General features: G+C 33.5%; 4 protein-coding genes across 5 annotated transcripts in view; 2 read left to right on the top strand and 2 right to left on the bottom strand.

Moving 5' to 3' along the window:
• Positions 5,834-6,581, top strand: LOC105172653 (pathogenesis-related leaf protein 6-like). The gene has a single exon (XM_011094171.2). The coding sequence runs from the start codon at positions 5,879-5,881 to the stop codon at positions 6,365-6,367; it is 489 nt and encodes a 162-aa protein (XP_011092473.1). The 5' UTR covers positions 5,834-5,878; the 3' UTR covers positions 6,368-6,581.
• On the top strand, positions 11,523-15,846 carry LOC105172654 (RNA polymerase-associated protein LEO1). Of its 2 annotated transcripts, XM_011094173.2 has the most exons (3): positions 11,523-11,865; positions 12,239-12,310; positions 13,212-15,846. In XM_011094173.2, the coding sequence occupies exon 3, from the start codon at positions 13,314-13,316 to the stop codon at positions 14,742-14,744; it is 1,431 nt and encodes a 476-aa protein (XP_011092475.1). In that variant the 5' UTR covers positions 11,523-11,865; positions 12,239-12,310; positions 13,212-13,313; the 3' UTR covers positions 14,745-15,846. The 2 variants fall into 2 exon arrangements, with proteins under 2 accessions (XP_011092475.1, XP_011092474.1); XM_011094172.2 differs by lacking the exon at positions 12,239-12,310.
• On the bottom strand, positions 15,582-17,469 carry LOC105172657. Its single transcript, XM_011094174.2, has 2 exons — positions 16,607-17,469; positions 15,582-16,522 (listed from the first exon to the last, which is right to left on the bottom strand). Exons 1-2 carry the CDS (start codon positions 17,203-17,205, stop codon positions 15,814-15,816), a joined length of 1,308 nt encoding a protein of 435 aa, XP_011092476.1. The 5' UTR covers positions 17,206-17,469; the 3' UTR covers positions 15,582-15,813.
• Positions 20,578-23,085, bottom strand: part of LOC105172658 (aspartate--tRNA ligase, chloroplastic/mitochondrial) — a 7,158-nt gene continuing 4,650 nt past the window's right edge. Inside the window, 6 exon segments of the mRNA XM_011094175.2 lie at positions 20,578-21,133; positions 21,556-21,613; positions 22,028-22,108; positions 22,194-22,292; positions 22,751-22,822; positions 22,933-23,085. The exon segment at positions 22,933-23,085 is cut by the window's right edge and continues 294 nt beyond it. Coding sequence (XP_011092477.1) covers positions 20,955-21,133; positions 21,556-21,613; positions 22,028-22,108; positions 22,194-22,292; positions 22,751-22,822; positions 22,933-23,085 — 642 coding nt within the window. The 3' untranslated portion in view covers positions 20,578-20,954.

Raw genomic sequence — 23,085 nt, forward strand, 5'->3', positions numbered from 1 at the left:
TCACATAATAAATACATTATACTTTTTATAACTAATTTAGTTTGACCGACCTGATTTGAATAAAAGAAGTTTACGATCATGTTGTGGTAGTTTTTAGTGACATATGAAAGTCGTTATATATAGTTTGGGCTCATTAGACTAAATTGAGCTTTTTATACATGTGGATAAGGTTATTACTTTCGAATTTATTTTAAATTATATCTTGGATCAAAGGATTTTAAATTTTTAATAATAAATTCATATAATTTCAAATTCTTCAATTTTGAATTTAAACTCTTTTTTGTTAAATAGTTATGGGTTTCAAATTTTGTATTATGCAGTAAATTTGAAATTAATTTTTAAAAATTTTTCCTCAAATCTAAATTCATTAGTCTAAATATAATCTTAAATTATTATTGAATGAGGTGATGAATTTGATTTGAGTGGGAATTTTCTTTATTTGTAATGCTATAAGTTTTGCTTGAGAGGGTTTGAAGGGTTATAATGTAATGAAAGGTTCACTTATTATATAATTTATCATTAGTCTTAAATAGCACATTAATCACACAACAAGTATGTTACGTATATCATATAATTAGTTCAAATCTAATTAAATATACGCATAATGCTTAAGAAATCATCTAAATAATAATAAAAACAAAAAATCGCTTCTTAAATAAAGAATTTCTAAGTTTTATATTACCAGTAGAACAAAACCTCATTTTATGTAGTGATTTGTGATTTTTGACTTAACGAATCGAAGTTGAACAATTTTGTATCTGACTGCCCTTGCACAATTGGGAACTAATTAAAAATAAAAAGCTCCTTAACAATCGCATGCACGTGAGATTTTATCTTTCCATATAGATATATATATTATATTTGCAAAATTATAAAATTAGTCCTGAATGTATTGGAGGGTGGCGAAATTGATCCCGTACTATGAGACTAACAATTTTAGTCATTTATATTTTAAATTTGTAATAATTCTGGTCCTTCCGACGCAAAGTGGTCAAAAAAAATTAACAGATCAAATTAGGACTTAGGGTTTCGACTACTAATGGACATTACTTACATAAGTTTCTAATTGTATCTCCCATTTAATGTTTTCATAATTTATGAAGGAAAAAATACAATGATGTTAACCTCACTCCATATATATATTTTATAATTACAAAAAATTACATGGAATGTTAATAAGAGACAAATTAAAAATTTATATAATTTTTTTACTTACATAAATATTTTTCATTCAAACCCTAATGGAAGGAAGCCAAGTGTAAACCAAGAATCTTCGGAAGGGGTGCAACTGAACATTACACTAACACCCCTTAAGGGATGTAGCTGTAGTTTGACCTAACCTTATGGGATGTCAATGAGGCCTATAATTACTCGAGTAGTAAGGTTAAGGTCTTACAACCAAAATGTTGTAGGTGTGAGTCATATGACTGTAGGTATATACTATTAGTCTACTTTTATAGTAGGTTATTTTATTTATTTTAAATATATTTTTTATTTAAAAATATTAATATATAGTATTTAAATTTAGATGTGTTGAATGATGTAGTTATGAATAAAATCTTATTGGGAAAAAAAATATTGAAGGGGAGTGGATCAGAATGACTACTTTGATATATGTTTTAATATATATAATAAATCAACCCCATTTGATTGGAAAAAACTATGATGAATTTTTTTTTTTTTTTTTTTGCACAAATACATGATTTTCTCTTCCTTTTCTCCAACTTTATCATTCCAACTTCTTTAACCATGGTTTTTTACAAAATTAATCAAAAAATATATTTTATTAGTAAAAGATTAAAGTACTTTTAAATATTTTAAATTTATATAGGTTAAATTATAACGGACGACATCTGTCATAATTATAAATACTCTTTTATTTTTTAAAAAATTACAAATACTCTTCTGAAGTTAATGGTCGTCTATCAAATATTTCTCGTGACAGCCTATTGTAAGTGGTACTTATTAAATGACTATTAATTTTTAGAAAGATCTTCGTAAACGATAAAGTATTTGTCATTATTACAAATACCTCAAGAGAGCCTTTTGTCATTTTTCCTTTTATATATAATAATATAAGCACACAAATTGTCCACCTTTTCTTTTTGGAGGGGGGGAGGGGGGTATATTTTGAGCCAAAATTATCCGTAAACACTTTTATATTCATAAATAAATAGGAAAAAATGCAAGCAACCCCCTTGTGATATTGTAAATGAGAAATTACCCTCTTGTGAAAAAATAAATAGCGATTTACCTCCCTATATTTTTTAAAATACAATAATTTACCCACCTATGATTTTTAAAATGAAGCAATGTACCTTCCTATATAAGGAGGTAAATTGCTTCATTTTAAAAAGTATAGGGAGGTAAATTGCTATATTTTTTTTATAGGGGGGTAATGTGCTCATTTTTAATATCACATGGAGATAAATTGCTATTCACCCTAAATAAATATTTGAATTGAGGATGTCATGTGTTAAGAATAACGTGAATTTGAGTTCCACCAAACAAATAATAACTACCGTTTCAAAGAAAAACTAAGCTGGAAGCCTCTGACTGCAGTGGAAGAATGGGGCAGAGGACAAACAGCAATCACAAATTTCCACAAATTGTGCCAATGTCGTCTTCTACCATGTTTCATATCTGTGTATTAGCAGCCAGCAGTGCTTCATGTTCATCATGTCCTCCGTTGGACACGGTGGTCCAACTCCATCCATAATGAACTGATTGATCAAGATTCCACAGCCACCAAAAGGGAAAACGTTCTTGTTCTATATGTTAGATTTTTTAATTTTTTTAATTTAGTCTCATTTATTATGAATTTCTCACATTACATCTCATAAGTTGAAATTTTTCTTAATTTTAGCCTCCACGTACATTTTTCGTCCAATAATTAGTGGAGCCATTAACAGTCTCACATGCATTTCTGTACATTTTTTGTTAATTATTGGACAGAAAATGCACGTGAGAATTATTGAGAAAATCTTCAACTTATGAGATATAATGTGAGAAAATCATAATAAATGTGACTAAATTAAAAAAAATCCTTCAACTTATTGATCACGGTCAAGCAACGATTGTTGGTCGTGGTGCTAAAATATTTGTCCTGACTAATGTTTGTGCTAATGTTTGTATTATGGATCTTAGCTGTAGCACATAACTTTTTATGGTAAAAAAAATTAATTTTTTGCATCAATTTAAATTAATCATTATTAATAATAATTATTTTTAGCCATAATTATTAATATTTTAGCCAATAATAATTTTGTTTTAATATATGATACTATGAGTCTGAATTTTGGAGGATTTGAAGAGTATAATAGAGATTGTATTTGATTTTGGTATTATTTTTTCAGAGATATTGCTTGAAAAATGTGAAGATAATAAAACTACGATATATAATTTTTTTTAATTGAAAAAAATTACTTATACATATATAACTTGTGGTTGAATATTTTGTATTATTTTATGTAAATATCAAATCATATTAATTAGTTTCTGCCATGCCCATAAAAGTTCAAAAATATATAACACCCGAATATTTAAGGATTTTAAAGTCTTCGAATTTTGAATTTCAAAATGCATAAGTTATTTTATTTATTTTAATAGTAGTGGTTGAAAATTATAATTTATTTTTCGATATTAATTAAATATGATGTTGATTATTAACTAAAATTCATAAATGTAACGTTTAAGTCAGCGGAAAAATCAGGCAGATACAAACTAATGAGAAACTTCCACGAAGAGTGTGTGTGTGTTGTGTTTGGAAAATAGAGAGAAATTAAAATAGAGATAAATGTTTGTTAAGTTGTTTTATAGAGTTTATAATAGGGAATTTTAGATTGTCCTCTCTTCTCAGGTTTGATATAATTATATATAAATTATTTATAACTTGAAAATTTATATTTATTATTCTTGAGGTTTGCTTTTATCATCTAATAAATAAGTCCCTCATTTATCAAAAGTCACCGAATTTATTGATATTAATTAAAAAAATATATATTTAACCTCGACTGACTTATTACAGGTCAAATAAATATTTTTAATTATAATCAAAATTACCCTCATACGTCTTCACAAGTTAATGTACGTGAACAGGCACATCTTCATAAGGGTACGTATAAGTCAGTAATAAGTCAACCAAAAGTAAATATTAATTTTCATTCAGTTTTTTTATTAATATCAATAAATTTAGTAAACTTTAACCAATTTTAGGACTTATTTATTAGAAGGAAGCAAGCCACAGGGGTGTCAGATGTAATTTTTCAAAAGCACATGAAGTTCACATATGATTACATCAAACTACAAGAAAGGAGAGTGTAAGTATCCCTTTATACTATGTTTGGCTTTTGCATTTTTCAATTGGTGTAAAATAAATAAGAATGAGTTAAAATACGCTGAACTATATATTTCGTAAAAATATAAGCAAATATTCAATATATTTTCGAATATCTTCTAGGCAAAAAAAAAAAAAAATGAAAACAAATAAAGCCTTCCTCTAGCAGCTACCTTTTTAACGTAATACGTCGTTTCAATTAATACATCAATATAACTAAAAATGATCAAATAATAAATTATAATAAACTCACATAAAAATGAGACACATTCGGTAGGACTGACTAGAAAAATATGATTTTTCGTACGATTAATTACTATAATCAAAAGAAAAAAAATCATTGTAAATACAAATCAACCACGGCTTCACAACGGTCATCAGTCGTTGTTTCTGTAAGTATGATCAAAACATTCGCTATACCAAAAACTATGGCGAATATTAATTTAATCGTGGTAAAAATTTAAATTTTTATTTAGATTTTATTTAACCATAGTTAATAATATTAATTTACAATAATTTTTAAGCCATTGTCATTTATAATATAGTAAAAATATATTTTTTTTTTATTTGTAATCTAAACCCATAATCTCGAAGTAAGTCATAAAACCTTAATCTTAACCACTAGATAAAAAGGTCATTGGTAGCTGGCGGCTGCTTGTTAATAGCATGTAGGCATATGCAACTGGAAAATAAAACCAAGTCACTTTCTTTTCTGTAGAAATTGGAGATTCCACGACGTCTCCCGTAGAAATTTCTATGGTGTAGAAAAAATATCTTCTTTTTTGTAACTTTTACACGACTCCTATTTCATTTCAATCTAAATACATATGAATTTTGATATATCTTTATCTCCGTCACATTATTATTGATTAACCAAATAGTGGTCTATTTTTTTTTTTATCAATTGAAATTTATTGTTAAAAATAAGGGCTAATTTTTAAATTGTTTAATTAATGTGATACTCGTTTGAGTATGCCACACATACTATAAATTTGAAGGGAAGATAAGTTGTTCTGATTTATATAATTTTTCGAATGAAATAAGTTTTTAATTATCATTTTAGGAAGACGACGTAAAGAATGATGTAATAAAAGCATTACACTATAACGTCAAATCCTGCGTAGAAGAAAGAAAGAAGGGGAAAAAAAAGGCTTGAATTTATTTTTGGTCATGTAATTTAAGTCATTTGACATTTTCGTCCTTTTCACAGTCGCATTTTGGTCCTGTATTTTTTTCATTTTTAAGATTTTAGTTCTTTTTCGTCAGAATCCACACCCTTCTTGTTAGTGGAGGTGACCTAAATTAAAAAATTACAGAACCATAATGCTACTTGAGAAAGTTAAGAACAAAAACACCAAATAACTAAAATTAAGGACGAAAAATATATTTAATCCAAAGAAAAAACGTGACATGAATAGTAAAGATGTGAGAAAATCCATTATTGAGAATGCCAAAAATTTCCATGCTACTCTACCTATATATACCCTCTTCTTGTGCATCATTTTGCATGAATCAGTCATTTTGCTCCGAATCAAACTAGACATGCATAAAACTATTTTAGTAGCTCTCTTTTTCTTTGCTATTGCAACCATTCTACAATATTCGTCATGCCATGCCCAAAACTCCCCGCAGGACTACGTTTCTGCCCACAACGCCGCCCGTGCCCAGGTGGGGGTTGGACCCATAGCATGGGACGAAAAGGTGGCAGCTTTTGCCCGAAACTACGTCAATCAAAGAATTGGTGACTGCAACTTGGTCCACTCCACCAACCGGCCATACGGGGAGAACCTTGCCAAGGGCAGTGGCGAGTTCACAGGCCGGGCCGCGGTGGAGTTGTGGGTAAGGGAGAAGCCCTTTTACGACTACTCGTCGAATTCTTGTGTTGGCGGAGAGTGTCTGCACTACACGCAGGTGGTGTGGCGCAACTCGGTACGGGTAGGTTGTGCGAGGGCTCGATGCAACAACGGGTGGTGGTTCATTTCTTGCAACTATGACCCTCCTGGCAATTACATTGGCCAACGCCCTTACTAGGCATGCGGACGTACAACCCTGGAGAAGAAAAGAGGGTTTCTTGCAAATCCTTTTATATTTACATACCGTGATTTATCGAAATAAATGAATAAAGAGGATTTCTTGATAATCCTTTTATTGTCAAGAGAAAGCAAAAATGCCTATTATGTGTAACTTGTGGTGTACACCATCATACCAGTGGCTAAATCAATGAAGAATTGTATCAATTCCTCCACGTGCAGTTCTTCTCATATTTTGGTTTGGATATGGTTTTTTTAATAATATTTGATTCATTATATTTAAATTTAAAAACTAATTCGATATATTCATATTTCCAAATTAACAAATGTGTTAAAAGAAAACCAAAAAAAAAAAACAAGAAATTACTACATAAATAGACTATAAATACTTAAAAGGGTATAACGAGCTCCCTGCATCTAGTTTGGCATAATTACAAACACCCCCTAAATTGTATGAAAAAATAGTTTTCTGATTTTAACAATCGTCTAACAATTAACTCAATTCGTTAGTTTCTATTAGTTTTCATCTAATTTTTGTGGAGAACCAACCAAAATGCCCGTGAGGACTATAAATTAAAATTTTATTTATTTTTAAAAAAAATTCAAAATTTTCTATGGACTGAATGGATAATTTTTTGTTATAATTTTTAAAGTTTATCCCTCCACCTTGCCCTTTTTTTTTGTAATTTTTTAATTATCTAAAAAAATACAATAAAAGTAAAATTGACAATTTCAAACCTTCATCTCAGATTACATATTTTCATCAAACATCGTAGAGTATTGATAATTTATCAAACAACGAAAGAGTATTCGTCACTATGCCAAACGTTAGAACAGATTATTGTACATAATTTATTACTCTACTCACAATTTTGGGATTTGAACCTAATTATATATAAGGCATCAACCTAATAATAATTGCTCTTTGCAGATTGAACTTGTACTTGATTAATTTGGTAGGTATTGTTGTTAACAAGAGATTTAGTTTAATTATGTCATATAATTGATTGATGAGAATAAAATGAACACTAAAAGGATATTGCATTAGTTTACAGATACGTATTAAGTGTTGATATTTAATATTATTAAGACCAATTACACTTACCCCTTCCGAAAATTCTTGATTTACACCTGGCTTCCTTCCGTTAGGGTTTGAATGGAAAATATTTATGTAAACAAAAAAATTATATGAATTTTTAATTTTATCTCTTATTTAACATTCCATGTAATTTTTTGTACTTATGAAATATATATATGAAGTGAGGTTAACATCATTGTATTTTTTCCTTCATAAATACAAATTTATTATATGAAAACATTAAATGAGAGATACAATTAGAAACTTATGTATTTTTTTTTTTTTGCTAATATCAGCATTTTTCATCTCTAATAAAATGAAGTCAAATGTAAATAATGAATTTTTCGTAGGGGTCTAAGTATAATTTCAAAAAAAATTGGAGAAATGTGTAATTTTACATTTTTAAAAGGGACTTAATTGCAATTAACCCTTAATAGTAATATATAATATGTCCACATAATTTTATTGTTTGTACAAAATAGAATTCTTGTATAATAATACAGGTATTTAGGTACATCTCACTGCTTGTGGGTTGCTTGAAAAATCTCCGCATCTCTTCTGTGTTCTATAGGTATATCCTCCTCAAATTGACTCACAAGCGCGCCCATGATTCAGCCTATTACCAAGTCCTTGGCGGTCGTGTTACTTGAATGCTTTGTACATTGTGTGTATCACGATTTAGTGAGGAAGGCTACGAATCTTCGATCTTACGTGGTAATGACATAAATCCAAGAAAATACTTCATGAAAATTTGTTATTACAGCACCCCGACAAATATTTGAGGAAGATATTTTATGAGGATAATTGGGACAAAACCATCCAAAAACATTTCATAAAAATTTATTATGATGGCAGCCCTCAGAAACATTTCATGAAAATTTGCTACTAAAACATCTTCAAATGACCCTATAAATACCACTATCAAAAAGGAGGGAAGTGAGAGAAGAGGGAGGGGAAGAAAAGATAATATTACATTTTTGGCCTTATAACTTAGGTTGTTAAAACTTTTAGTCCTTTAACTTACTCAATTTACACATTTAGTCCTTTTATTTAATGAATTTAATCCTAAACATCTCACATTTAATCTTTTTTAACAACTTTGGTCCCCTTCACACTGTAAAGATCTCATTTTTTGTTCTATAATCATAGGTCGTTAGGACCAAAATTATCAACACAGAACTAATTATCCAAGAAATGATCAAATGTGACATGTTCATAACTAAATTCGTCAGAGAAAAGGATTAAATGTGTAAATAAAGTAAGTTATATGATTAAAAACACTAATAATCTAAAATTATAGGATCAAATATATAATTTTGCCAGAGAGGGGGAACTTCTATTGAAATAAAAGAGTATATAGGCCATAATATGACCACTAACTGTATTAAGTATGGAGTGTAGTACTTACCAAAACGCAGTTTCGTGACCAAGTAGGCATAGACACTATAAGGTGTGGTACAATTAATTATGCCCATAAAACAATTGACAATTGCGCTCTAACGCATTTGAATGAGACTTTAAAGGCGTTACGGACCAACTTATCTAAAAATAATAGTGGTATTTTTTTAGGGTGCACAATCAACAAATTTGCAATTTGGATATTTTTGTTGCATATATTCATATTACATTGATATTATATCTAATATATTATTATTTTAAATATATCGATTACATAGATTTTATACACTAACATTTGCATATTAATGCAATATTATTTTTTTGATTAAAATTATTTTGCCCTCAGAACTATAACTTTTTTGGTACTTTGTTTATCTATTTTTTCCCCCCAATTTGTTAAACCAACTGCACGAGTTTTGTAAGTTACCATTTTAGACCATTTTATGGTGGAATTCTGACCAGAAATGGTCACACGCGGGCACAAGCATAATTTTTCGTCACAAAATATCAGATCTAGTTTATATTCTAGGAGTACATTATGTTCTTGCAATAAAAGATAAAGTCCGACATAAAATTACCAAATTTATGAGTAATTTTTTAGAAGTAAAGTATATTCTTGCTCATGTGAGCTGCATGTGATGATTTTTTTTGATAACGTATAAAACTCGTGTAGTTGATAAATTGAAAAAAAAAAAAATAGAGGCCAGAATACAGAAAGAAGCATAATTCGGAGGGGCAAAATGAAAATTAGTAATAGAAAATCTAATCCAATTATTTTGTAGTGGGCTGTCAGCCCAAGTTCACATAATTCTTTCCATTTAAGTGGGCTGGATATTACCATGGGCCCTTGGATTAATATGTGATCTACCGACAGCACTACTTCCTTTTTGCAACGTTCATGCAGTAAACGTGTCTTATGAGATGTATTAATTTGAGCGTTTACTGATAATTACTTGCTAATAAGAACTAAAAGCGCGTATAGTATTAATAGGTAGAGTTAAAAAGTGAAGACCACATAAGTTGGGCACCTATTGGTACGGAAATGTACCTCACGCCTCATTCTTTTTGTTTTACTTTTATCATCATATCTCTAAAAAGTTCACCTTTCACTTTTAATATTGGGTAAATTACAATAATTTTTTATTATATTTGGTATAATTATAAATACTCTCTTGTTATTTCAAAAAATTATCAATACTTTCTAATTTTAATGGTCATTTAATAATTAACTCACTCCGTTATGTTTTCATCTAATTTTTACAGTAAAGTGACCAAAATGCCCTTGTAGAATAAAATTTATGATTTTATTTATATTTTAAAATATTTTGATTTTTTTATTGACTAAGTGCATAATTTTTTTTTATAATTTTTCAAATTTTCCATCCACTCCATCTTATTTCTTACAAATTTTTATTTAAAATAAAAAATACAGTAAGGGCATAGTTGATAATTTCGTATTCCCATCCAAGGGTTACATAATTCATCAAACATTAAGAGATATTTGTAATTTTTCAAATAATAAGAAAGTATTCATAATTATTCTAAAAAACCTCTTAGGAGATCATTGTAATTTACTTTTTAATATTTTGTGAGCTCAAATTCTTGATAATGTTGAATCTTTTTATTCTTCATTTCTAAAAAAAAGCGCTTAAAGATTAATATTATTTTTTTCATATATAATTTTTAAATATCTCAGTAAAGTAACTATCATAATTAATTCATAATGATTTGCGTTCGACATGATTGATATTTTGTTGTATGAGATATTATTTGCTACGGATTTATATGATGTTAGAGTGCCCAATACCTTGCACAGTGAGGTAATCCGATGATGGCACATGCAGCATTATTTGACACTGTCTGTTTGCTCGCCTCAAACTCTTTGTTTGGCAACGGATAATATAGACATACATAACACAAATAAAAATTTTGAACAGCTTATAAATTCTAATATTTTTTTTTCTTGCAAGTCGTCTTTTCAAAATAAAATTATTATGCTCATATCAAATTAAAATGAAAATACCTTACAAAATGAAATGCCAATTACGTGGCATGCCGCACCATATATATTAGTCATTATTTGAAAATAAATAAAGAGTACGAGTGGAGGATTAATCGATAATATACCTTTGATATTATTTTGTCTTTGTGAAAAAAACTTTAATCCCTTAATTCCTTTCTCATTAAATTTGACATTAAATTGCATCTAATCTCAATTATTTAATAAAACTTAGAGTAAATTACAATAAGTTGTTGTTATTTAAAAAATTACAAATACCTCATATAATAATTTAACAAATATTCTTTCATGATAGTCCATTATAAGGATATTTATTAGACGATCGTTAATTTTAAAAGGTATTTGTAATTTTTTAAATAATAAAATAATATTTATAATTATGATAAATATCATGAAAGCCCGTTGTAATTTATTTTAAAATTTAATACAATCAAAATAGGAAAAAGAATTATTGTAAAGGAATTTATTCTTTTTTTATTTTCTTTTCTTTTTACCAAATCATTTGAGGCCAAGAAAAAAAGAGGAAGATGGAGTTGATATCAAAGTCACGAGTCCAAGTGATATCACCTTTCACAAGGTTCACAGTTGAACTAACAACTCCAATTCATTTTTATTGATTGGCCAACTACAGAAAGCGCTTTATGGTTTGACTTTAGAAAAACGTTGATGCCCATTAATTAACTGTAGGAGATTGTAGGGAATCAAATGGATATAACTCCGAACCCCGGGGTATATGATTCTCAGTGGGAACGCCTGAAAACAGTCCGTCCATAGCTCTGTGTCTGTACGCTCCTTAGCAGAAGTTGCTAGAACGACATTCTTACATTTATTGCAAGAACAGGGGAGAAATCTGGAGAAGAGCAAATTTCTTGGCCTCAGAGCTTGAAATTGCAAAAAAAAAAAAGAATTCTTTTTTCTTTAATTACCACTTTCTAGTTACTTCACTGCTTGCTTGTTTGCAGACCCTCTTTTCCCAGTTTCTTGAGCTGTTTTTCTTCTCTAGGTATTGTTCTTTCTCGTATTGTTGTTTTCTGTATATAATTTGTTTGCCTTTTGAATGTTTCTGAGTGTTTAAGGCTGTCATTAGGAACAGTTGATGGTTATTATGGTTATGGGTGACTGAGTGGAATTATGAACTCTTCGAATTCGTGCGTTCATTTGTTGTCTGTAATGAAGCGTTTGTGGAAATGGGTTTTCCATATTTGTTGGGGTTTCACTTCAACAATTTGTTAATTTTTGAAAGATTTATGCTTGAGGTTTTCGGAGTTTCTTCATTTACTTGTCTTCGGGATTTGATGTGTGGTACTTGGCTTTTATATGTAAGATTTATGTGTTCTCAGGTTTTCTATCAAGGCTTTCTCTTTCTGTTTTTTTAGTTAGAAGTAAAGAAGAAAGTGAAAGATGGATCAAGATGATGGAGTGCTGAAGACAGCCTTTTTGTGATTGAAGTTAAGTGTGTGGAATTTTAAGGATGATTTAATCACTCCCTTTTGAAGCTGCAAAAAGTTTGTACTTATGTATATCTGGGAAGTAATTAAAAACTTTGCATATTCTCTTAGTTCAGTCAATGTAATCTTGCATACAAGAAGGGATTAGGGGATGGTATATGATGTGATCATATATTAAATTGGTGTATGTCCCTGGCATGGTGGCATGTTTTATAAAGAAAGAAAGATTTCGATGATCTCCAGAAGTTCCTCAAGAAACAAAACTTGTAGAAACGAGGTGTGGCATTAGTGTACTTCTTTAAAATGAAACTTTATCCACTTTCCTTTGTGCCCCTTGGTTTCTGGACGAGTGTGATTCTTTATCTTGGTCTTGTCTATATTCGTGGAGTGTTCTCTTGTGCTATCCATATGTTTTAGTTTGTATTCGTCTTCTAGTCTGATATTCAGATACAAAATTTGTTGGGAAAATTGCACTTCTGATGCCACAAGATAGAGAGGGTTGTACTTTTGGTTCCATAGTTTACGGGCTTAGCACATTTGGTCTCATAGGATAAAAGGTCGAAGCATTTTTTGTCCCACAGGATAAAAGTTGTTGCACATTTGGTACCTTAGGATAAAAAAGTGTAGCATTTTTTGTCCCAAATGCTACAATTTTTTAGCCTATGAGACTAAAGGTGCAACACCATCTATCATGTGGAACCAAGAGTGCGGTTTCCCCAAAATTTGTGTATAGAATGCCATTTTTGGCATGTAATTTCTTTCAGCATGTGGTATTGGCAAGAAAAGCTGCTTAACTCTGCTGAAATTCAGAGAACATGAATGTATTGTTTCATATTAATGTTAGACTTTGATTCATATTATTAGCTTATTTTTTTTTAATGTATGCTCTTTTGTATTGTAGCATGTTCTGTAGCACTTAGAAGTGAGAAGAAGATAACAAGTGAAGGAATCTTCTTAAGGACATTGCTATAATAAGTGAAAGAAACTTCTTGAGGAAACTATTATGTACAGGCAATCCTCTAGTAGGAACCAGAGATCCAAAGGAATCAAGGTTAAGCATTTTCTACGAATTGGTCTGTTTCTTGCTGTTTGCTTTTGGTTGATTTACCAAGCTAAGCATTCTCATGATAAGAAGAAAGAATTTGATGAAAATGATGCAAAAGCATCTCTTCATATACGAAGTAGTGGTGGATTTATAAAACTTGGAAGGAAAGATGTCCATCCCCGAGGCGAGGAGACTATGACTAAGAACCAGCAGCATGATGAAGCAGTAGAAGAGGAGGAAACCTCTGAAGAAGAAGTTGATGAAAGTAAGCATGAAGAAGAAAGGCCTGAAGACAAGAAGGTTGAGGAGGAGGAGGATGAGATAGACGAACATGAACTAGAGAAATTAGATATAGAAGTTGATCGAGGGGAGGATTTTGTTGATGATGAGGAGAGAGGTGATGTTGTTGAGAACGAGACGGAAGGGAAAACTTTGGATGATGCCAATGATCAAATTGAGAAGGAAAGTTCTGCTGAAGATGCTGATCGTGATGAACATGATAGGAGTATGCATGAGGCACGTGTTGAACCTTACAAGGCAGATGACGCTTCTAGTGCTGTGACTCATGATACCCATACAGAAACTGCTGAAAATGAGGATGAACGTATCAGAAACTCAAATGAAGAACAGGAAAAGAGAGGGAGTAACGTCGAGGAAACCAGTAACGGTGAGATAAGGAAACAGTTGGAAGTGGAAGGTGGTGAAGTGGCTAAAGATGATAATCCGACAAATATAACCACCAGTGGACCGAAAGAAAACAATTTTGAGAAATCGGAGAATGGCTCATCTCCAAATAACACATTTTCACAAGTGTTAAATGATAAATTAGAAACAAGCAACAACTCAACTGAGGTGACAACACACAATCCAGACTTATCCTTGCAAAATGTAACTATGAGTGATGATAAGGGAATCGTCAACGAGGGTGCTCCCACAGAAGGATCCAACTTGCAAAGTATTGCTTTCAAAGAGGCCAATTATTCTACCTTAGATGTGGAAAAGAATCCGCCGGGCTCTAATTCAACCAGTCATTCTAAATCCCAAGGTGCAGAGTCTAACTTTCGGGAGTTCTCTAATCCATATAATAATACGGATTCTTCTGCATCAATCAAGATCGCCAGATCAGAGGTTTCTGCTGAAGCAGTGATCAACACTGGATCTGCAACCGAAAAAAATGAGGCGACCGAGGCCAAGAAATCAGATATATTTGATGGTGCAAATGAAGTTTTGGAATCTGCAATTAGTGAAAATCCTGGAGAAGTTCAGGCAGACCCTATTGATTCATCAGATTCTTCCAATTCCTTGGAAGAGAAAGATGTACGCACTGATCTTGATATGCTCCCTGAGATACAAACTGAAGGAACTGAAAATGAAGATGTTGCAGAGTGAAGATATGGGATAGTTGAGTACTGGTCCATCAATTTCAATGAGCTGAAAAGTTTTCACGCCTCGTTCTTTTTACCAACATTTTGGCTCTCATAGTGTTCATCTGGGTGATACGTAACTTACTCTCCCGGATAGAACACACTCTCGATTCTGCAGGTAAAATGCAGGCTAGTTGAAAAAACCAAAAGCTGATGGTATGTAATCTATGTTTGTCAGTTTACTTTATGTTAGAGTTGGGTTCCACATTTCTCTGTTTTTGCTTCCTGGAACAGTCTGCATTTGGCAATGGGGTAAAAGAGAGAAGAATTGAGGAAGCTTCTAATATTATGCACTGACATAATGCATTGACTTGCAAATATAATACTGTCCCATCTGCAGTTTTTCTTACACTAGCTCTCATACATTGAATTTGCACAAATACAAGGGAAGAATGGTAGGTTAACAGAACCATGCCCACCTATCACCATACCCAGGGGACAGAAATCTGGTAGTGCATGAATGAACATTGTTCTTTATTTGATCTCTAAGCAATACATCTTATAGAGGCTTGGAAGTCAGACCCAAAAATCGTAAGAGCGCTGTTATCCATGCCTTGTTAGATGGGTTGGTTTCGTGAATTTGGTACATATAAAATAGGAATCTTGCGTCCCCAGTTGATTAGAGTTCCATCTGTTTGACAACCTAAAATTGAAGCTTTTTTATCATCATTTCGAAGTTCAATGTGGACCCAAAAAGAAAACAGTTTGATTCATACAATGAATGATGAATTCAGACTTCCAGTTCCACCAGGTATCATTTTATGACAACCTTGAAGCATCTAGTTCATAGGATTCCAAACGATGAGGAACTGAAATCCAAGAACTGTCATTATTGATGTACAAATTTTGAGCAAAATGTACATTTAAAGCAAGAACAAGAACCAAAAAAGTACTACCGATGCACTGTACACTCCAGGCAAGAAACACTGAAAACAAGAAACTGAAAGAAGTAAATGCTGCTGTCAGTCAACTGCGAATCCTAGTCCCTAGATCTGCAAACCCATTATGAACCGGGCCAAGAATGGCCCTTGGCCCTACCCAAGATCCGGTTCTCTCAGTTCTTTCCTCAGTTTCTGCGAAAATAACCGACAAGCATCCAAGCTAAGATCCATAGCAGCCGCCAAAGCCACAAAAGCCGCCGCATCCTCCGTGCAATTCACATGCTGCACACCCACTTCCACCTCCGGCTTGCTGCACTTCCCGTCACCCTCCACGGTAGACGACATCACAAATCCTCTGTACAAGAGGTGTGCCCAAGATCCAGACCCTGCCGCCGATCCAAAATCCGACCCAGAACCACACCCCGAACTAAGATCAAAGCTGCTACTAGCACTTGCCACTGGAGTTGGGCCAGTGGTGATGTCTATGCTGAATTTTCCTCCAGTTTTCGTGCTAATGCTGGAATTGGCAAGTGGGATTGGGTCCACGCCACCGTCAGGGATTAGTTCAAATCGGTAGCCAAGATCGTTGCAATCTCTCCAGGCCTCCAGGCGGCCCCAAGGCTTCCAGGTGTTCTGGCCGGGCCTGAGAATAAGCCATGCTCCAGGATTCGACCTGCTGACCATATCGGAGCCTGGTGATGGTACAAACGGTGTAACCATGGATGCAGCCGCCACAGGCGATCCCGACAGGTCATGGATGGTGATTGACCATCCCTTTCGCTCTTTCAGAGGCTGTTCATTGTCATCTTTGGAGGAACTGAAGCAGCTGAACGAACTGCTTCTTGCTCCTGACACTGAACATCTGTTGAAAAACAAGAATACAGTCAGAATCTGAGATCGTTTACAAAAAGACTTTGGAAACCAAGCAATACGAATATATATTTACCTGGATCTTGAAATCCTGTCCCCAGAACTCCTGAAACTGAACTTGCAGGTAAAAACAGGCTGCTTCACATTCCCGTTGACCTGGAAAACCTGAGGACTGCACTCCGGCTCCCCATCAAACTGAAAAACAAATCTCGGGTCGGGCTCTGCCCTCACATTCAAATGCAATTTTACATCCGACCCACCAACCAAGATCCACCCGTTCTGAATCAGGAATCCCCTATTGTTCCCATTACTTTCAAGAACACTCTTCAAATCCAACTGCAACGCAACGCAGCCCAAAAGCTTCCCACTCTTCACAAAGCCACAACTGCTGCTCCCACCGCTACTCCTCCTGTAAACCTCAATCTTCAAACAAGAAAACTTGCTCGATTTGTCCACTAACTTCTCCAACTCCTGCTTCCTCAAGCTGAAACAGGACTGGATTCTGCTATCAACGGCGTCGCTCTCAGCCGCAAGGAACGAAACATCTGAAACCTGAGTGGGAAACCCTTTGAGCTTGAATTTACAGTAGAAGGAAAGAGATGAAAGATGGGATCTTTCCGGGAATTTCAAGGCCAAGTTCCCGATAACAATCCGCACGAAAGAACATGGATCCATCTCGTGCACAACAGCAAAGACCCACAAGAGGAAAGGTCAAGTAACAACAAATACGTATATATATACCCTTATGATCTGGGGTGGGGGGTGGATGCATGTACGTGCGTGCGGGATGAGCTGGGTTGCACGTATGCTAAGCGCCAGCAATGGGCATTCTGTACATATATCTGTCACTCCCTGTTTTAACTAAGGCTGGTTTGTGTCAGGGATTTGTCCTTTTCTTGAATTTCTTGTTGTGATTGGGTTCCCTGATGAATGTTTTGGATTGGACAGCTCGGACATAACGATGGGTTTCTATTTTCTTAGTATTTCTGAATAAATAATGATTATCCGAGTAATAATTGGAGGACAGCTGTTTCTGGTTCTTGATGTGGATGAGTTGTTGGAGGAGAACTGGGATTGGCAGCTAGTCTTCGACGGTTTTGGATTTGGGTCATTTTCCCCTCTTGTTTTCTTATATATTTATCGGGAATGAAGATAATAAGAAGTGTTTCAAAATTAATAATGTTGAATATGGCCTAAAAAATTTGGACCAAGAGGTGATCTCAAGCCCAAATCAATTTCGTCAGTTCATGATGATGATAATTCATTGAAAAGCTATCAGACTCGATTTAAGATGGAAGCCCAATACGAAAGGCTCAATCCGAGAGGGAACTCAATGCATCAAGCAAGCCCAATTTGATCTAAGAATGAAGCTTAGTATAAAGCCTATTGGACCTTAAACCTATCTACCAAGCCCAACCCAGGAGAAGGGTGGCGCCCTCAATAAGTTGAACGCCTCCAGCCAAAGACGTGCTACTCAAGGAAGAGATAAGATTGTGTCTTATCCCTAAATTTTCGCCTTCTTTCTCGGACATGCAGCTCATTATAGAGTTTCTGTATAGAGGGACTCCTTCTCTATAAATACAGACAGCACCCCTCAACGGAAGATCCTTCAAGAATCTGGAAATTCTCTTGCTATTTTGTTGCAACTCTTAACTCGTGCTCTAAGTCATATTTTGCTTAAGAAATTCTTATTTTTGCCTCAATTTCTCATTACAATTTATTTCTACATTTCTTTATTCCTAAATTCGAAATTAATTTAATCATCAGAGTGCTAACGTGTTGTTTTGCAGGTCCTTTTTCTCAAGTTCTCTTGCTCTATAAGTCCAAATCTAGCATCAAGATCTAAAAATATTGGGCCTGTGTTAAAATCACACGCACCAAATAAATATGAAAATATGTATTCCAACTCCTTTAATTCTTCGTCATATTCTTATTTGTTATTTTAAAATTTTCTCGTATATTTGATATTAAATTTTAAATGGAAATATAATTTAGGGTTAAAGGGATCTTGAATCCATAATTGGAATTACAATACCTTAACTATATTGAATTTATTTTTGGCAATGAAATATTGAAGAAGACATCCCCCTCCTCAAGCTTCCTCTCTTCTTTTTCTTTTGAAAGGATACAAAGTCTTTCCTTCTTTAAATTTTAGTTTTGATTTGTTAATAATTTACACAGCCCATTTTTATTTTTGATTTATTGGAATAGTGAATATAAAATGCCCTTACATATTTTCTATAATGGGATTAAATTTTTTGTTAAAATTTTCAGGGTAAAAAAATGAGTGTGACGGGGAAAACCTCAATTTTTAGACAAAATACCAAAAATACCCTTAATGAAGGCATTTTAGTCATTTGAAACTTAAGATCCACGTCTCACCAGAAGCGGGTTGGATAAACCCATCTTTGCTACCGAAGACCGAAGACCGAATTCAGGGAGGGCCGTTCGATTGAAGACGCCCATCAACCTGATAAAGACACGTGGCCCAAGCAACAGTATCCAGCTGAGCCTATAAATGTCCCGGCGCATTATTTATAGAGATAACTGAGATTAGCTATTTTCGATTTATTGTCTCCAGTTTGCATATTTTTACCTCGAACCATTCTAACTTGAGCGTAGGAGGATTGTTGTCGGGGACGCACCCGACGAGCCTCACGTTCGTTTTTATCCTCAGGACTCAAACACTCAATTTTGGGAGAGTATGTGACCGTGATCGATCCAACCAATCGGAGTCGTATATTTCGAGTGAGATCAGAGTGTATACTTGTAATGTTTATACTCAAAAACCATACTTACTGTTTGAACCCACTACCATTAGGTTTACTCTCTCACAGATCAAAAACTCCAACAACCATCAATCCATTCTTCACCCGATTATCGTTAGTATGCTGACTTGCCTGCGGACATTTATCTTCAAGTCCTCCATGGCAGAACTCATCTGCTCCAGCTCCAGCAAACCTAACCACAGGGGGCGTTCCACAATTCAACTTCCGTTTCCAGTTCATCAAGAATTTGGCCTGAATTCAAGTTTAGCTCCAAAACCCTCTGATGATCCACAATCAAATGGCAAAAACAGGGGTGAAGCCGGACTGAGAAAACTTAAGGCGATTTGAACACCACAAAGCGTGCAGATTTTGCCAGCATTTTTAAAGAGCCCGGATCTACGTTTTTATGGCTATTTATTACGAAAGCTGGCCATGCATGTTGTTGTGTGGACAGTTTTTGTTTCAATGTTGCTTTGCATTTTAGACCAGATTTGTGAGTCAGGAAATCCATGCATTAGAAAATCTTGCAAAGTTAACGCATGGATTTCTGAGGTAGAATGTACTTTTAGCTGGCATTATAGGAAGCTACTTAACTGTTTTCATGCAATAAAAGTTGTCATCCAAAGACTAATTCTTTCATTAACTTAATTTTTTGAGTAAATTACAAGTTTTTCTCAAAATTTAGCATGATTGCAAATATTTTTTGTTGTTTAAAAAATTACCAAGTACCTTAATTTTAACAATCATTCAACAATTAATCTCCATTACATTTTAGTCCATTTTTTATAATGAATCGACTAAAATACCTTGTGAACCACAAATTATAATTTTGCTTATTTTTCTTAAACTTTCTGAAGTCTTTTTATGGACTAAATTAACAATTTATCAAATTTTTTCATCAATTTTGTCTTATTTTTTTATAATTTTTTAATTTATTTTTTGGGGAAAAAAAAAAGAAAAAAAAACATCCAGTGAGGTAAAATTGACAATTTTGAACGTCATCCAAAAATTACGTAATTCAATCAAACGTTAGAAACATACTTACAATTTTTCAAATGACAAAAAAATATCCACAATTATGTTAAATCCTCGCAAGAGGGTCATTGTAATTCATCTTAATTTTTCCAACAGTCGAACCTAATAATTCAGTACGACGAAGAGAATCATAAACGTCGGGAGAAGAACTGATGAACATTTCCCATAAACTTTGCATGTACTGCACAATAAGCAGGTGGGAAATGATCAGTGAGCTACATCACAAGTACACGTCAGAAGCATCTTTTCTACCAGGAAAAGCCAAGATCATAATAATTTATTAGTGCTACCAAGAAACATCAGTATGTAGGTACAGAGAGTCCCATTCAGGGGATCACAACTTTGTCATACATGTGGAGCACATATTTACTTGACAAAACAATTAGTTGCATCATACATGGTAATAGCTAGTGTACATCTGCCGTCATACAGTATCTATCTCAAGCAATATTTGAGAAAACCATGCACCATTAGCGTATAACGCCTGAATCAAGACTTGCTTCAGAAGATCTGTTATCTTTAGGAAAAAAATGAGATCCGAATGTTCTATGCAATATGAAGACAATTGTCATCACCTTCTTTTGGAGATAGGTCGTAAAAAACTGATGAAAAGAATATGTTTCAAGAACTTATGGTTGTCTGAAAAGAGAGATCCTTCAGCTGCTGGGGATCAACATCAGAGGGTGCACGAGTAAGGGCGCATTGGGCAGTCGTCGTCTTTGGGAAAGCTATAACATCCCTTATGGAATTCGTACCTGCCAATAGCATCGCCAGTCTATCCAACCCATAAGCAATACCTCCTGCACAATAGCATACCAGTCATAAGACTAGATCCAAATAACCTACATATCAAGCAATTAGAAAAATCCTCCATCCTTAAGAAGTTCAATTAATCAAAATAATCTTCTGATATATGCTGCTATTTTCTTCAATTAAAATTATCTTTTCCCAGACATGAATATTTTCCAACACCTGAGCAAATCCCTATAGTTGATTGAACAAAAATACAAAATGCCAATAGTTGATAACATGTAGCTTTCTACCAATTCTGGTAAAACAAGCTCAAATCTCCCAAATGCTGATTTCCCTGGTACCTTCTGCGTTTGTTATGTTCTATTAATTTCAATTTTCATGTAGGCAGACACATAGATCTGTAAGCCCCATTTGACATAAGCAGGATATTTATGATTTTAGATACTTCCAGAATAAAGTCAGTAAATACCGTGAGGAGGAGCACCCATGTCCAGAGCCTCCAAAAGATACCCAAACTTCGCTTCAGCCTACAGAAAAAATTAAGGGGACACATAATGTAATCGTACAAAAACTTACATTGATTGAATTTCAATTTGATATGTACAGCCTGAAGTTGTTGAATTTTTGTCAACTCATATTAGAAGTTATTTCCCTTTCTTTCCTACGTGTCATTCTTGGGAAAGAAAAGGAGAACCAAATATTTCAAGATGGGAAGCCGAAATTGAAATGAGCATCTGGTCAATCTCCCTAAAGAAAATTTATGACACACTATCGCTTTACAATGTAAATAGGTAACAAAAAGTTAATCTTGCTTTACAATCTACAAAAGCAGCCAAAATTCCAAAAAGTTCAAACGGTTTCTATAATCAGAAAACAATAAAACCTTCTGTGGTGATCTCAGTTCTAAACAGCATACTTGGAGAGCACAAGGATCTGCTCACCTGTTCACGAGAAATTCCAACTATTTCCAAAACCTTTTCTTGCACCTCCCTCTTGTAAATTCTCAAGCTTCCTCCACCAATCTGACAAAAGAAAGTAAAACACATTTTAAAGTGTTTTTCTCATAATTTGAACTGCTACTTCTAAAGCAAATCAAGACTCATGTACCTCAACACCATTGTAGACCATGTCATAAGCTAAGGCACGGGCAGAGGCAAGGTCCTTCATATCATCAGGGTTAGGGGCGGTGAAAGGATGATGCAAGGCCTAAAAAAGGAATAAAAACCAAGTTAGAACATCCCCAAGTTCTTTAGCCACCTTTAGAACTTGACGGTACAGTACATGCTTTCAGCTTTATCATTAAGGAAGCAACCCACACATGACAATTATACCACGATATTTCCACCCAAATCAGCATCCAAGTAAATGCACCTACTAACTTCAGTAATTGACAAATACAAAAAACAAATTATTATTTATCCAGATAAACAACAAAGGTAGTCATACTAATGGACTAAGATATTCTGACATCACAATAAAGCTCAAATATCTGAATTTAGAGCAAAATCAAGTTTAATGAGATCAAATTGTGTTGCAGCCGCCAATATTACAGTTCTATGTTTCATCGTAACACAAATGAAAACTAACAAGGTGTGTGTTAAGCAATATTCTTTCTCAATATTTCTGCTGAAATGAAATTGAGATAATAGGAACATGGCACAAACCTCAAGCCTTTCCTCAGATTCGTTCCACTCAAACATTGGAAAATCAGTAACCCAGAGGATCGAGTGCTTTGACTAATAACCACAGAGATAAACAATATAACAGTTAGAGAAGAAAAGAGCTAATCAAGGAAATCTTGTTCAGTTAAATTCATGAGAGAAAAAGTTACAAGCCAACGACTTACAGGATCAATCAAGCCCAACTCATGCGCTACATGAAGCCTCAGCCTATCTAAAATTTTGTTAACTGATGCATGGTTACCCACAGCAAACAGTACTAGATCCCCAGAATCAGCGGATAACTGTCTCAGTAATTGATTTCGAGCAGTGGTGTCCAA

Source organism: Sesamum indicum, linkage group LG10 (genome assembly GCF_000512975.1).
Source record: "Sesamum indicum cultivar Zhongzhi No. 13 linkage group LG10, S_indicum_v1.0, whole genome shotgun sequence".
Lineage (NCBI taxonomy): Eukaryota > Viridiplantae > Streptophyta > Magnoliopsida > Lamiales > Pedaliaceae > Sesamum > Sesamum indicum.

What these genes read in the sequence shown, in the direction of transcription:
- LOC105172653 (XM_011094171.2), top strand. Translation starts at nt 5,879, where the DNA reads ATGCATAAAACTATTTTAGTAGCTCTCTTTTTCTTTGCTATTGCAACC.
- LOC105172654 (XM_011094173.2), top strand. Translation starts at nt 13,314, where the DNA reads ATGTACAGGCAATCCTCTAGTAGGAACCAGAGATCCAAAGGAATCAAG.
- LOC105172657 (XM_011094174.2), bottom strand. Translation starts at nt 17,205, where the DNA reads ATGGATCCATGTTCTTTCGTGCGGATTGTTATCGGGAACTTGGCCTTG. An exon ending in GACAGGATTTCAAGATCCAG is followed by an intron (nt 16,523 to 16,606) that starts GTAAATATATAT and finishes GTTTTTCAACAG; the next exon opens with ATGTTCAGTGTCAGGAGCAA.